This window comes from Pteropus alecto, unplaced genomic scaffold, assembly GCF_000325575.1.
Source record: "Pteropus alecto unplaced genomic scaffold, ASM32557v1 scaffold220, whole genome shotgun sequence".
In the NCBI taxonomy this organism is placed as follows: Eukaryota; Metazoa; Chordata; class Mammalia; order Chiroptera; family Pteropodidae; genus Pteropus; species Pteropus alecto.
In genome coordinates, this window is record NW_006430043.1 from 309,998 (window position 1) to 322,938 (window position 12,941).

The 12,941-nt window shown below is 52.7% G+C and overlaps 1 protein-coding gene and 1 long non-coding RNA gene across 3 annotated transcripts in view; one reads left to right on the forward strand and one right to left on the reverse strand.

Annotated features, from left to right (window-relative positions):
- LOC112477768 overlaps positions 1 to 5,021 on the reverse strand; it is a 40,525-nt gene extending 35,504 nt beyond the window's left edge. The window contains exon 1 of the long non-coding RNA XR_003045571.1: positions 4,942 to 5,021. This is a non-coding gene — a long non-coding RNA (uncharacterized LOC112477768). The remainder of the gene's footprint in view (positions 1 to 4,941) is intronic.
- Positions 5,022 to 5,111: 90 nt separating this feature from the next.
- On the forward strand, positions 5,112 to 12,941 carry PPP1R1A (protein phosphatase 1 regulatory inhibitor subunit 1A). 2 transcript variants are annotated; one of them, XM_015588031.2, is made up of 8 exons: positions 5,112 to 5,365; positions 9,002 to 9,062; positions 10,090 to 10,127; positions 10,457 to 10,520; positions 11,110 to 11,265; positions 12,188 to 12,294; positions 12,576 to 12,627; positions 12,811 to 12,941. In XM_015588031.2, exons 1-7 carry the CDS (start codon positions 5,282 to 5,284, stop codon positions 12,582 to 12,584), a joined length of 519 nt encoding a protein of 172 aa, XP_015443517.1. In that variant the 5' UTR covers positions 5,112 to 5,281; the 3' UTR covers positions 12,585 to 12,627; positions 12,811 to 12,941. The 2 variants fall into 2 exon arrangements, with proteins under 2 accessions (XP_015443517.1, XP_006904544.1); XM_006904482.3 differs by lacking the exon at positions 12,576 to 12,627.

A 12,941-nucleotide genomic window follows, 5' to 3' on the forward strand; every position in this document is an offset into this window, starting at 1 on the left:
CTCCTACCCCCGGTAACCTATCCTGTGGCCATCCTGTGGCCAGGGAATTTTCCATGCCACCCCCAAGTCAGTCATTAGATTTAATCATTAACAGGGCGGGTGTTAATTAGCAGAGCATGATGATCATCCATGCTGATGAGGACACAGCTGGCCATCAAGAACAGCTGCTCAGACAAGGGCGGGGAAGAGCAAGATCTGGCTGAAAAGGTGCAGGGGTGTCCTACGGTCACCCCCTCCTCCGGTTATGAAAGTTTTGAAATCTCCATTTCTTCGACCCTGGTTTTTCCAGAGTCAAAAGAAACTTTTACTAAGATGAATTCCTCACTATTCATGTCCATTTCTCAATGTTTAACGGGCACTAGGCACTGCGCTAGGTTCTTTGTGGACATTACCTCATCTTACCTCTCACTATAATAATAGAGATAAGTGTTATTTATAGGTGAGGAAACTGAGGCTCAGAGAGGTTAAGCAACTTGCCAAGGTCACAGAGCTACTAAGTAACAGAGCCAGGATTTGAGCCCAAGCAGACCATTCCAGAGGCTGAGAGTTTAACCACCACACCGGAAGGAGCCAGCACAGGTGGGCAGTGCACCTGAGCCGTCAGAGGTCTTGTTGACCTTCTTTGATGCGCCTCATTTTTATACTTACACTTTTGTAATAGTCATCATTTATAATTACTTAATCACCCTACTCCACCACACCGACCCCTGCTAGGCTGTAAGATGCCGGTGGAGAGAGACTGCATCTATGTCATGCTCCATTGTATCCCAGTGCTTAACATAAGGCCTGGAACATAGGAATACCCAATAAAACCCAATACTAGTTAGAAGAATAAATTCAAGGTGTTAGAGAGTTGTGGGGAGAAGGAGCTAGCTGAGAATTGAGCCTTCTGGACTGGTGATGATCATAGAATTAAAAGAGTTAGATCATCTGCTCTGTGCCCTGCTTCAGGTTCAGCCATCACCCTGCCTTAGCCACCAAATCTGGTTTATTGGGGAAAGTGTTGACATAGGTTTTAGTCCTTGGGAGAGCTGCTTCCTCGCTCTTGGCCTCAGTTTCCCCTCTCTAGTTCAAGGGGCTTGGATTGACTGATAGTCTCCTCCACCTCTACCGGTTTGTGGTTCAAGAAGAGGCAGAGCACTTTGGAAATGAGCAGCCCCTCTCTTTGAATCACCAGCTCTGGCCCCATTCCCGAGAGTGCCAGCTGCAGGGAGGTGTGCACCCAAGCCTGGTAAGACTGCCACGATGTGCCACGATGAGCTTTTTCATAGGCAAACCAGGACATACACAGTTGGAGGAGGCTGAGCCTTCCCAGTAAGTCCCTGAGAGGCCCCACCTCTACTTCACTATGCTGCCACAGCTCACAAGAAGCTCTGGCGACTTCTCTTGCTGAGAGGCCTTCTAGATGGGCTTTGGAACCCCAAGAACACAGAGCCTCACTGCGGGGCACCCACTCCTCCATTCCAGATCAAGCTCTGCTCCCCACCTGGCCTCCCTCCTTCACGAGGCCCCAGAAGACTCTCACTCATTTCCCCAAGAGCCAAGTGGCCCCGAAGGACGAAGTTTTACTCTCCGATGAGGATTTTCAGAGCATAAGCCACAAGTTCTGAGATGATGCCAAAAGAGTTTCCAGAAATGCTGGAGCAATTGCAGCAAATTGGTATGAGTGTATGGCTTCCCAAGGGGACCATTTGGATGGGCCACTGCTTCTTTGGTGTGTAAAACCAGTCTCTAGCCTCACCTCCTCAGAGCCATGCACATGGAAGTGTGCATGCATCTCATACTCAACAAGCCTGGCCCACATGGGCCAGGCAGGGAGAAATGCAAAAGTAGAGGTTGGGGCCAGGACTCCTGGGGTTCTCACCCTGTTTCTGAGACTTCCTGCCTATGCGACTGGAGCCCCCCGACTCAGGATGACAAAATATTAGAAGTGGAAGAAACGTGTGCAGTCACAGGATCCCCTTTTTTTACAGATAAGGAAAGATACCAGTGTGTATGTGTTGGCGGGAACGGCAGGGGGCGGGGGGAGGTGATTGCCCAAGAGTGGCCCAGATAGTTGGCAGCAGAAGGAGAAACTGAACTCTGACCTTCCAAATCCCAACCCAGGCGGCCCATTCCAGAATCACCTCCCTACACAACCCTGCCCTTCAAAAGTGAAATAAAGATCATATACTATCTGACTCCTGGTTGGTTATGAGGACTAGTGATAATGCAAAAGAACGTTAGTGGGGGTGGGGAGGGTAGATAAATAAAAGCAGAAAGTGCTGAGAACAACAAAGAGCAGCCCATTAACCCAGAGTCCAGCTCTGAGAATAGGGGCAAGTGGAAGCTGTTAAGTGACTGCATCACTAAGTCACATCCCTATAACCTTAAATATTTCATAGACCCAGAAGTGCACCACGCGGAACAGCTGCTGTTCCTCCGGCAGGGGCTATGACTGCAGTGGGGACATAAATGCTTGCACACATGAGCACACCTTGCACAGACACATACGAGCCAGGGGAAAGGGCTGGGACAGGCAGGCTCCGACTCTTACTCATTCTAAGAAGGGCTCCGAGAGCAGGCATGGGATGCTCTGCAACTCCCCAGCCCTGTGGGTGAGCAACCCACACCTTTTTCCACCCACAAGCCCAGCAGGCACTCAGTCGCTCACCCAGCTCTGGATATAAAAAAGGTCAAAACGATACACTCACACCTTCACAGACAGACCCAAGCCAGCTCACAGTGGAGACTCCAGGACCAAAGGCTGCAGCTAGTCACACTCCACCTCCCCACTACCCGTAAAAGCTTAGCCACGCACCCCAGCCTCCTCCAGAAGCCAGTACCAGGAGCTGTCTCCCTGCTCTCTCCTCCTCTGCCTCAACCCAGCACCAGCTGCTCCTGGAACCCCTCTTCCCACACAGCCCCCCATCAGTCATCTCTCCAAAGCCTGAGCTCTCTAGGCCCCTCTCCTGACCTAGAGCTTTCGGGGTGAAAAGACTGAGACTCTGGAGCTTGAGAAAGCAACACGAAGCATGGTGTGAGACCTTGGGAGAAATTTCCATGACCAGACCGAATTTAAGAGGAAGAAAGAAGAGGCCTAGGCAAACTGGATGACTGGGATAGGGGTGGAGGGTCTTCTTCGGAGAGCCTGGAGAGGTGTCTCTCCTAACTCTGCTGTCCTGCTAAGAGATAAAAAGGCAAGAAAAATTGCAGCTATCAATTCATTGAGGGCTCTATGTGCCAGGTACCTTACCTCATATGATACTAACCCTATCAGGCAGGGACTCTTCTACCCATTGTATAAATGAGGAAATCAAGGCTCAGTGAGGGGAGTCTGAGGCCCCAGAGATAGGAGTGTGAGAATCCTGGCTTCAAGTTCTAGGGTCCCGATGGAAGGGGATAGGGGATAGACAAGCCACCTCTTTAAAGGATACTTTGGACCCTGCTTTGTATATGTGTAGTTAGGAGGTGGGTGAGTGGAGAGAAAGTCAGAGCAAGCACCTGGGCCCTATTGGACCCCTGTGTCCCCCACTCCCACCCTGGCCTTATCCTCCTGGCTCCAGTGCCCTTACACCCCCTCCCTCCACTGTCATTTCTCAGGGGTGGGGAACAAAGGATGTGGGGCAGGGCTCAGGAGTCCAACTAGCTGTTTCCCAGGCTGACCCCGCTACATCGAAAAGAGAACAAAGGGTTTTGCAAGTGCAAGCTGGGGGTAGGGGGTCCTGGAGTCCAAGTGACAGCAAAACAGGGACCAGTTAATAGAAAACAGAGGTCTGTGTGGCCCACTGGGTCCCAGGTTTGCCCTGAGAAAACTGAGCTGGGCCTGGCATGTGTAAAGGGATATGGCAGGGGGGAGGGCAGGGGAGGTTATTTTGGGAGGTAAGAGGGTAAGGGACCATGTGAAGGGCTTCCTGGGAGAAGAGGCAACTTAGGGTTGAGGCCGACCCCTTAGAGGAGAGGATGACCATAGGATCCCCAGAGAAGCAGGCACTGATCTGTATGGAACTTGCCAGTTGCTCGGTTTAAGGGGCTTAAGGCGAAGGAAACAGATATCTGGCCCTGGCCACTGCTAGGCCCCTCCCTCCCCTTCTCCTCCCCACCCCCAGTCCTTCTCCTCCCCCCGGAATGCATCCAGCCCTGCCCCTGCCCAGTGCCCAGCACCTCTCCTCCCTCTATCCAGCGGTGTCCAGCCCCTGGCATAATGCTCACAGCTCCTATGAATATCTTATCTCCCTCACTCTCTGGTACTGATTGGCATCTTGGTCCTATACCAAACTAGTAAGTTCCTCACATAGCCTAACCTCCAACCCTTCAGACACAGCAGATCATTTCATTATTCCACCAGTAGTGAAACTGGAAACCAACACCATCTATAAACAAGCCACCCACCGCACCAGAGGAGTTTCCCTCTCCATCCCTCAGCATCCTCCCCTTGAAGGCCTTTCACCTGCTTTCCCATCCCCACAATTTAGCAAGCGGAAAGAGAAATCTATTTCACGAGCATTATTGGCTCACCACCCCCATTACTCCTTCTGCTGAGTCCCAGATGGTCCTTTCTCCCTGAACCCTGCACCCACTGCTATCAGCACTTCAAGAAGAGGCTCTGGCCTCTGGAGACCCTCTAAGGTCTTCAGTTCTCCTCCCTGCCCCCAGTGAATACAAACCGCACCTCCCCTCCAAGTTTCCACCTCCGCTCTGGTGTCTTTGCATGGGAAAGTCCCTCTCCATGCCTAGCATTAATGTCTCCTGCTGCATGCCTAAATCCCCTTTCTTTCTTCTCTCTCTGAGACAACCCCCTTTAAGATCATAAATGAAATCTTCCTCCGGCGTTTCCTGCCTCCCGTCTCGCAGCGCCCCTCCACCTTCCCAGCCCCTAAAGCCTGCCTGGGCGTGGAGAAGTTCTTGGGAACCGCTCCCCATCCCCCTCTCTCCCCAGAACTCTGAGGACAACCTTCATACCTGCCTGGGCTGTCAACCACGACTGGGACGCGGCCACACCCCGCTCGCCCGCCTACGGGGCGGGGAGCCCCGCAGCTGGCGGCGCAGCCACGACGGGGTTAAGACTCCGGGCTGGGGGAGAGAGGGGGGCCGTGAGGGATGCGTGCGGAGCCAATCGGCGGCCGCAGAATCCCCAGGGCTGAGAGCTGGGAGGGCAGAGCCGGGAGCCGGGAGCTGAGCGCGCCGGGCTGGGGCCGGGGCCGGAGCTGAGCGGAGCGGAGAGGGAGCGCGCCCGCCCCAGCCCCGAGTCCCACCGCCTTCCCGCCCGCCGCAGCGCGGGGCCAGCGGCCGCCGCCCAGCCATGGAGCCAGACAACAGTCCCCGGAAGATCCAGTTCACGGTCCCGCTGCTGGAGCCGCACCTTGACCCGGAGGCAGCGGAGCAGGTGCGGAGCAGGGCGGGGCAGCAGGGCACTCGACGGGCAAAGGACTGGGTGGGGGGGTCCCCTAGACTGTGGAATCCGAGATCCCTGGTTGTCCTCCCCTAGCAGTGTGCTTCTGAGGGCGGGCACGCTCAGTTTGGGGGTCTTCTATCCCCTCCCCCATCGTCGGAGCCACACGTCCCTATCTGTGCTTCTTGGAGACGGACAGAAGGACCAGGGCCTCCACTCGAAGCTGGTCCCCGCGAGAGTCGCTCTCTGCTTCCCTAGCCCTGGGGGAGGGGGCTGCCTGAGGACACGACCCCTCCCGCCTTCGCCAGTCTTAAGCCCCCACCCAGTCAACCCCCGCCAGAGTTGCAGAGTTCTGTGCGGGCGCTGAAGGGTACCCGCAGCAGCGCAGGAGGGGTTAGGGGAGACGGTAAGTAATGGAGGGAGCACTGTGCTTTAGGAGTGAAAAGAAGAAAAATAGCCCTTCCAGTCCTCTCCCAAATGCGGGCGACCCTGCTGGACTGCAGAGAGTGAGAACGAGAAGGGGCTGAGGAACACTGGGAGGGCTGGGGCTTCTGGGAAGAGGGGTGGTGGAGTCAGCAAGCCGAGGCTCCCCTCTTCTGCAAGTCTGGACACGTGGGTCCTTTTTCCCAACTACTGCCCTTTGGAGCCGGAGTGGGGGTGGCATGAGGAGAATGGCACTGGGAAGCCGCAATCTGAGGCTTTCTAGGGCCGGGGCGGGGGGTCCAAGCTGAGCCATAGATAGGGGAGAAGCTCTGTGCCGGCCTTGGCTCAAGGAAGGGGTGGGAGTCCAGGGCCCGGCCCAGCCTCCTGGCCTGGCCTATTTTTAGCTCAGAACAGCCTGGCAGAGGCGGCGGCATATGAGAGTGTGTGAGCAAGTGTGTGTCTCAGGGAGAGTGAACGTGTGTGGATAGGGTGATCACCCGTGGTCACTACTACCGCCCATTTGCCAAATATTTGCTCATTGCTCCATCTCCTTTGTGTTCTCTGTCCATTTGCCTGGACATCCCGCTTCCTAAAGCGTATCCATTCCCACAAGGTCAGTTCTCTACTTCCCCCAACTGGCTGCCAGGGCTCTGCTGGGCCTTCCCACCTGAAAAAACACTGTGACCTCTCAGGATGGGCTGTGTTCTTTCTGTTGTTCCAGCTGTTTGGTAGAATAAGGTGTATGTGGGAAGGGAAAGGGAGGGTACACACTCTCTCCCTATAACTTCAGCTCCCCAAGTGTTGAGTAGGGGTTAGGTACCTGTGTCTCCATCCTCTTCCTGGCCTGGGGAGCCACATCTCCAGGCCTCTAAAGTGGGATAGTAGAAGGATTGTGGTGAATCTCAAATCTCCTGAGGATGAGTAGGGCAGACAGCCATGAGCATAGAGAGTGTTCTGTGGGGTCAGGGGACTAACCTCAGACCCAGGGAAAAGGGCCCAAGAGTGTGGGCTGTGGGGGTTAGGGGTGAAGTTTCAAACAGAACTGCCTTCCACTGGCACAGAAAGGTGTCACTCCCTGACACCTGCATTTGTTTCGTGTTAGAAGAGGCAAGTGTAGGTGTGTGTTGGGGGAAGTGGCTGTAGGCCAGCTGGTTCAGGGGCCTGGGAGGTGGCGGGGAGGCTGAAGCAGTGCTAAGGAGCCAGAAGGAAAAAGAGGGCTGGGACTTGAACCTGCTTTTCTCGAACCCTTAGAAATCTGTCCGGTAGGCCTGAAATTCTACCTGCAGTCTAACCTCAGCCCCTCCTGCTGTGTTACCCAAGGGTGTGGGCTAAAAATTCTAGGCTTGGCAGGAGTTCCTAAGCTGACGTACATGGGAGAGCCAAAAGGGTTGGAAGCTCTGAGTTACAGAGCACGGAGTGGCCGGAGATGGGGGTGCCCACAACTACCAGGTCCCTAGCATGACCGGTTTGGAAATAAATCAGAGGTGAAGGCACCAGGTGTCCTTGAGAGCTAGGATTTGGGATAAGTGCAAGAAAAAGAAAAGCGAGCATCTACTCATTTCCTAGTATTTCAGGTGTCTGCGAGGTACTTCGGGACGTCTGACTTTGCTCCCTCACAATTCTCAAGGATGCTGAGTGTTTGGAAATCTTGTCCAAGGCAAGGAGATTGGCCAACAAAGGGACCTGAGCAAGATCACAGAGCCCTGCTGCCCTTTCAAAGGCCCTTCCTGTCATACTCTCAGTCTCCTTCTCAGGCTCCCAACTCCCACTAATCCCTACACCACCCTCTCCCTGTCTCTTCCACAGCCAGCCCCTCCCCCAGGGCAGGAAAGAAATAGAGAGGAAAAGTCTGCTCCTGGGAGAAGGATGGCCCCCACCCACATACATGAAGCACACATGCCTGCCTGCTGGCACCCAGCACATTGCACCAGGAATAGTCAGAGATAAACTCATAGCTAATTTTTGTGCAGTGCATGTGTATATGTGTGTACACACAGGACTGGTACTGCCAGGGACCTTGAAATGTCACCAAAAAGAAATGCCGCTAGATTCTCCTGAGAAAATAGTGCCCTACCTCAACATACCCCCATTCTATGCATCCCATTTCTTCGGGAAGAGTTTCCTCTCAGACTAACGCTGCCCCTCTTGCTATGACTGGTACTCACTTTCTGGGCATAGAGAAGGGCAGACGTCTTACCACCCTCACCCCCAATGGTAATGATACTAAATAATGGACAAAGACAAGAATTTGATCACTCAATGTCCTTATCCTACTCCTCTCAGCCCCGGATAATTTTAGCCCCTTTCCCAATCCCTCCCCTCTGCTGCCCTGCAGGAAGCTGCAGAGACTCCGACCTCACCTTTCCCCTCACTTCCAAGCCTCTAAACCCTTCAGAGAAAGGGAAAAAACTACTTGTCCCATCTGTCCTTGGACCACCTTCAACAACAATCAACTTTATTGGCAGCATGATAAAAGAACAGCAAAGGGGAAAGGGGGCTCAGAAGCCCAGCAATCAGCTCTTATATGTTAATTTCTTAGAAAGGAACCAGGAGCCCAAAATAAAATTTTTTTAGCTAAGCTTTAGGCCCTGACCAGGGTCCTGCCTAGGGATTCTTCTCATTTATGTGTACCATGACAAGGGTTTCCCCAGACCATATTTCCTAACGAATCAGAAAGGCGGTGTGTCCAAAGATATGGAGGATGTTAGGAGTGAGGAGCACGGGCGAGGGGACTGCCCATCAGACCTGCCTTCTCTGTACTGTCCTCCCAGGCTGGGCAGGGATGGAGGGGTGCTCTCTCCAGGTGATGGCCCACAAATGGTTAATGTCTGTCTGGGGAGTGGGCTGGGAGACTGAGGGAAAAGCCTGTGCCCTCTCAGGTTATTTCTGACCATTGATCTAGGATGGACGGAAGGACATTGGGCCAGAGATCGATGCGTTAGAGTAGATATAGCTGCTGAGATGGAGAGCTGGGGTCAGGACTGGGAAGATGCAGAGACGGAAAGCGGGTAGGAGATGCAGAAAGTGGGATGGTCTTTTAGGTCTCCAGGGAAGAGGGATGGGCCCGAGAAAGTCCACTCTTGGATAGTGGATTCAGTGTAACATGACATTTTTTGAAGCGTATTGATTGGCCGTCCTGGATTATATTGCTGAGTGATGTCGGGTGGGGCTTTGATGCTCCCGCGAGTACTTGACCTCTTCCCTCAGATTCGGAGGCGCCGCCCTACCCCTGCCACTCTCGTGCTGACCAGTGACCAGTCATCCCCAGGTAACCCCAGGGATGGGTTGCTGAAGGGAGTGGGGGCTGCTGAAGACAGCTGGGTCCAGTGAGAGAAGGTGGGTGCTAGATAGAAGGGCAGCTCTGAGAAGTTAGAGATCTCCACAATCCCAAAGGCAGGAAAGTGGTGGCTGGATTACCAAGAGGATTTCCTTTCCTTTGGGAAGACGGGGCTATGCTAGGAAGGGGAGGGGGACCCCCTTCCTAAGTTCCTAAGATCCCCAAGAGTTAGGGTGGTCAACTGAGTGCTGGTTGCTGCACAACAGTCTTCCAGGTTTCTCCAGCAACTGAAACGCTGCTACCCCCACCCCCAGAGGCAGTGACAGCTGTGAGGGGGAGGGACCGCCTATCAGCTCTCTTCACAGCCCCCGGAGGGGAAGGAGAAGGTTAGAAACAGCTCAGGGAGCAGCTGGCAGACAGGTCACCAGTGTCCCCATCCAGGTCTGGGGAGAACAAGGTCTCAGAGAATGGCAGGGGAGCTTGACAGGGCAGCAGAAGAGAGGTGGTCATGCTAATAAGCTGGAGGGGAATTCAGGATGCCCAAGTCTCCAGATTTCCCCTAACTACCGAAAACTGTATCTTCCCGGCCCCTGCACAGGATAACTTTGCTATGCTTTTTCCAATGTTCCCTCCTATGCAAGGTTCCGTTCTGGACCCGGGGCGGGGAGAATGGATAGAAGGAGAAAGAGATATGGATACTTTAGAGGGAGTAAAAGAGTAAAGGGACCATAAATCCTGCCTTCAGGCACCTGCACGTCTGAGGCAAGGATGTAGACACAGATGGACCTGTACAGAATCAAGGACAGGCCTTACAGGGGTAAAGCCAGCCAGCAGAGCGGGAGGGAATTGGAGGGAGTAGGCCTGGGGCAGCTAGCAGGGCCAGCTTCCTAGGGGTAGATGCGAAGGACAGATCAGAAAGGAGGTGATTGCAGAGGCACCTCCCCTTGGGAAGTCAGCTCTGTGGGGACCCCCTGGATTTCCCATCCTCATCATTTTCTCCTTTCCTTATTCCCCTCAGAGGTAGATGAAGACCGGATCCCCAACCCACTTCTCAAGGTGAGCTGGCCCCTTCCTCAGCCCAGCCCAGGGAATCCACAGACTCATCAGGGGATTATTCCTCAGAATCCTCCATCTGTAGCACCTTTGACTCCCTCCACACACCCCGAAAATGTATATTAGTGGAAATACATCCCCCCACATTCCCCGCACACGGTCTCCTTGCTCACCATTGCGGGGAGGGGGAGGGAGGTACTGAAGAAGCAGGAATTTTCTTCCCCCACTTTCTGCAGTCCACACCTACCCCCATTCTGCAATCCAAAAGCATGGCAAGGCAGAGGAGGCAGGAGAGAGGGCTGGCACCCACATGTGCTCTGTGTCCCTTGCAGTCTACTTTGTCCATGTCTCCACGGCAACGGAAGAAGGTGACGAGGACCACACCCACAATGAAAGGTTGAAGATCCTTCTCCTCCCTTTTTTCCCCCTCTGTGCCTGAGGCTGTGCAGTAGACCTACTGACCCTGTTGGGAGGAATCCTTGGGAGTCATTAAGGCAGACCTTATTAAAATGTTGGCCTCTGACTGACTAACTGGGTGGCCTTGGAGAACCTGCTTAACCTACTGAGCCCCGACTACTATCTCACTATGACAGTCAAGTTAAAGAAAATATATGAACTCACCCAACGCAGTGCATAGCACATAGAAGGAGCTCAAATATTTCTTGACTCTAATTTGAGTCTTTTCTCCTTTTTCCCAAGGAAGACCAAGTGTCTCAGCAAGTTAGAAGGATCTTTTGTTCTTAAAGGCTCTTCCGTACACTTTTCTTATCTTTGAAGGAAGTACATTTTATTGTCTAGCTTAGTCTCTCCTTATTTATTGCCTAGCGAATGTCCCTCCTGGTTCAGATCTCAGGGGATGGGAAAGTTGAACCTCCCAGCAGTGTGTGATTGGCCCTTGAGTGGGGCTGTTGAAGCTGAGGGTCCACAGAGGAGGCTCTGGGCAGTCAGTCATGTCCAGTGTTCCCTCCTTTCTCTGTGCCCCTAGAGCTCCAGATGATGGTTGAACATCACCTGGGGCAACAGCAGCAGGGAGAGGAGCCTGAGGGAGCCGCTGAGAGCACAGGGACCCAGGAGACCTACACACCGGGGATCACAGACACAGAAGCGGAGTCAAGGCTGGACACCTCTGGGAAAGCACCAAGTACGTTCAGGCTGGGAGGGGTCGGGGGATGGCCAGCCCAGGAGGAGGCACGCCATACCCATTGTGGGGAAGCCTCTAGTGTAGCCAGGAACTATCTTCAGAATATGGATATATATGCATGTATTACATGTATTTGCATTCTTCACTTTTTTTACTGATACCAACCCCTCCTAAATGGACTTCAGAGCTCCCCGTTGTGGCTGTATGGGGGAGCCCTCATCATGGGAAAAGCGCTCACAGAGTAGAATCCCAGTTCTGTCCCTTTATTGGCCCAGAGAGAGGCCTTGAACAACTTTCTTAACCTCAGTCTACAAAGTAACAATGATGGTGCCTGTTTCACTGGGTTGTTTGTGAAAATTAAATGAGTCTGCTTCTTAGTCCAATAGCTGACAGATACAAAGCACGCAATAAATGGAACCTGCTGGGGTGCTGTTAATACACGTCTTAATCCCTTATCTTAATATATTCCAGAAGTCAGAATTTCTCCCCTTTCATGAAGGTGATATAGTACGTATACGCTATATTACATAACAGTCCCAACAGAGCACCCTGTAATCAAACACATTAATATTTTTACAGTGAAATGAATGGCCCCACTAAGTACAATAAATAGACTATAAATAGCTTCACATCAGTTCAGGTCAGATTTAGCCAAGATTGTACCCAAATTTTTAAACTTTTTTTAGAGGGTTTTTTTCCCTTCAATTTGATTGCAGATAAAAACAAAATGTTTTTAAGCATAGTGAACCTATAGTAGGAATTGCGATCAGGGGAAACCCTGTTGGTCTTGCCCAATTGTCCCAGCTTGGTCTTGACACCTCTCAGGAGTCTTGGAATATGAGATGGGGTGAGCAGAAGCACTGCCCTCTACAAGACCTCACAAATACCACCTCTCCCTCCTGCCCCCATTACCTCTCCTTAGAGCCTGCAGAATCCACCCCAAAAACTCAGGAGAGAGGCACTGAGAAACCAAGCACAGAAGAACCCTCAACCCGTATACCACCACTGGATTCCCAGGGAGCCAACTTGGTAAGCCACCAGGACTGGGCTGCTAGCCTACAGGAGAGCAGGCTGTACGGATAAGGGTGAGGCCTATGATTTGATGTCAGGGAAAAGAGAGCAAAGCACCAGCTTCAGTCACTGAGGAGCTATTGTCTACGGCAAGAGGACATGCTTGTCCTCTGATGGAAAAATGAGAAGTTGCAGCAGGAGAGATTGAGGTTAGACTCTGTTAGGTCTTTTGGCTCCTGGAATAGGTAATGAGAGTAAACCATAGGTTTTCTAATAAAGGGAGGTCTTCATCTGTCCAGGCTAGGTGAGCAGTGGTCCTGCCTGGAGCAGAGGCATTGATGAAATAACCTGGTAAGCTTTGATTTTACAGTCTTTCCTCCCTTGCATAGACTGGGCAAGGGGCGGGGACTTGTGTCAGACATCAGAAATTAGATGCTTGACTAACAGGATGGTTGGGAAGACCAGCAGGGGAGGGGACAACAGGCCCTCTGGCCTCTCACTCACCCTCTCTATCTGCCCCCTCCCTCACAACAGGTCTGAGAGTGAAGGAGGTATCCGAGAGTCAAGACTGCGGTTGGGGTGTGTGTGGACACTGGATTTGTTTTATTTCCTTTTGGGGAAAATATCGTTTTTAAAAAGTGATAAATTTGGTTTTAGGCCCTTGG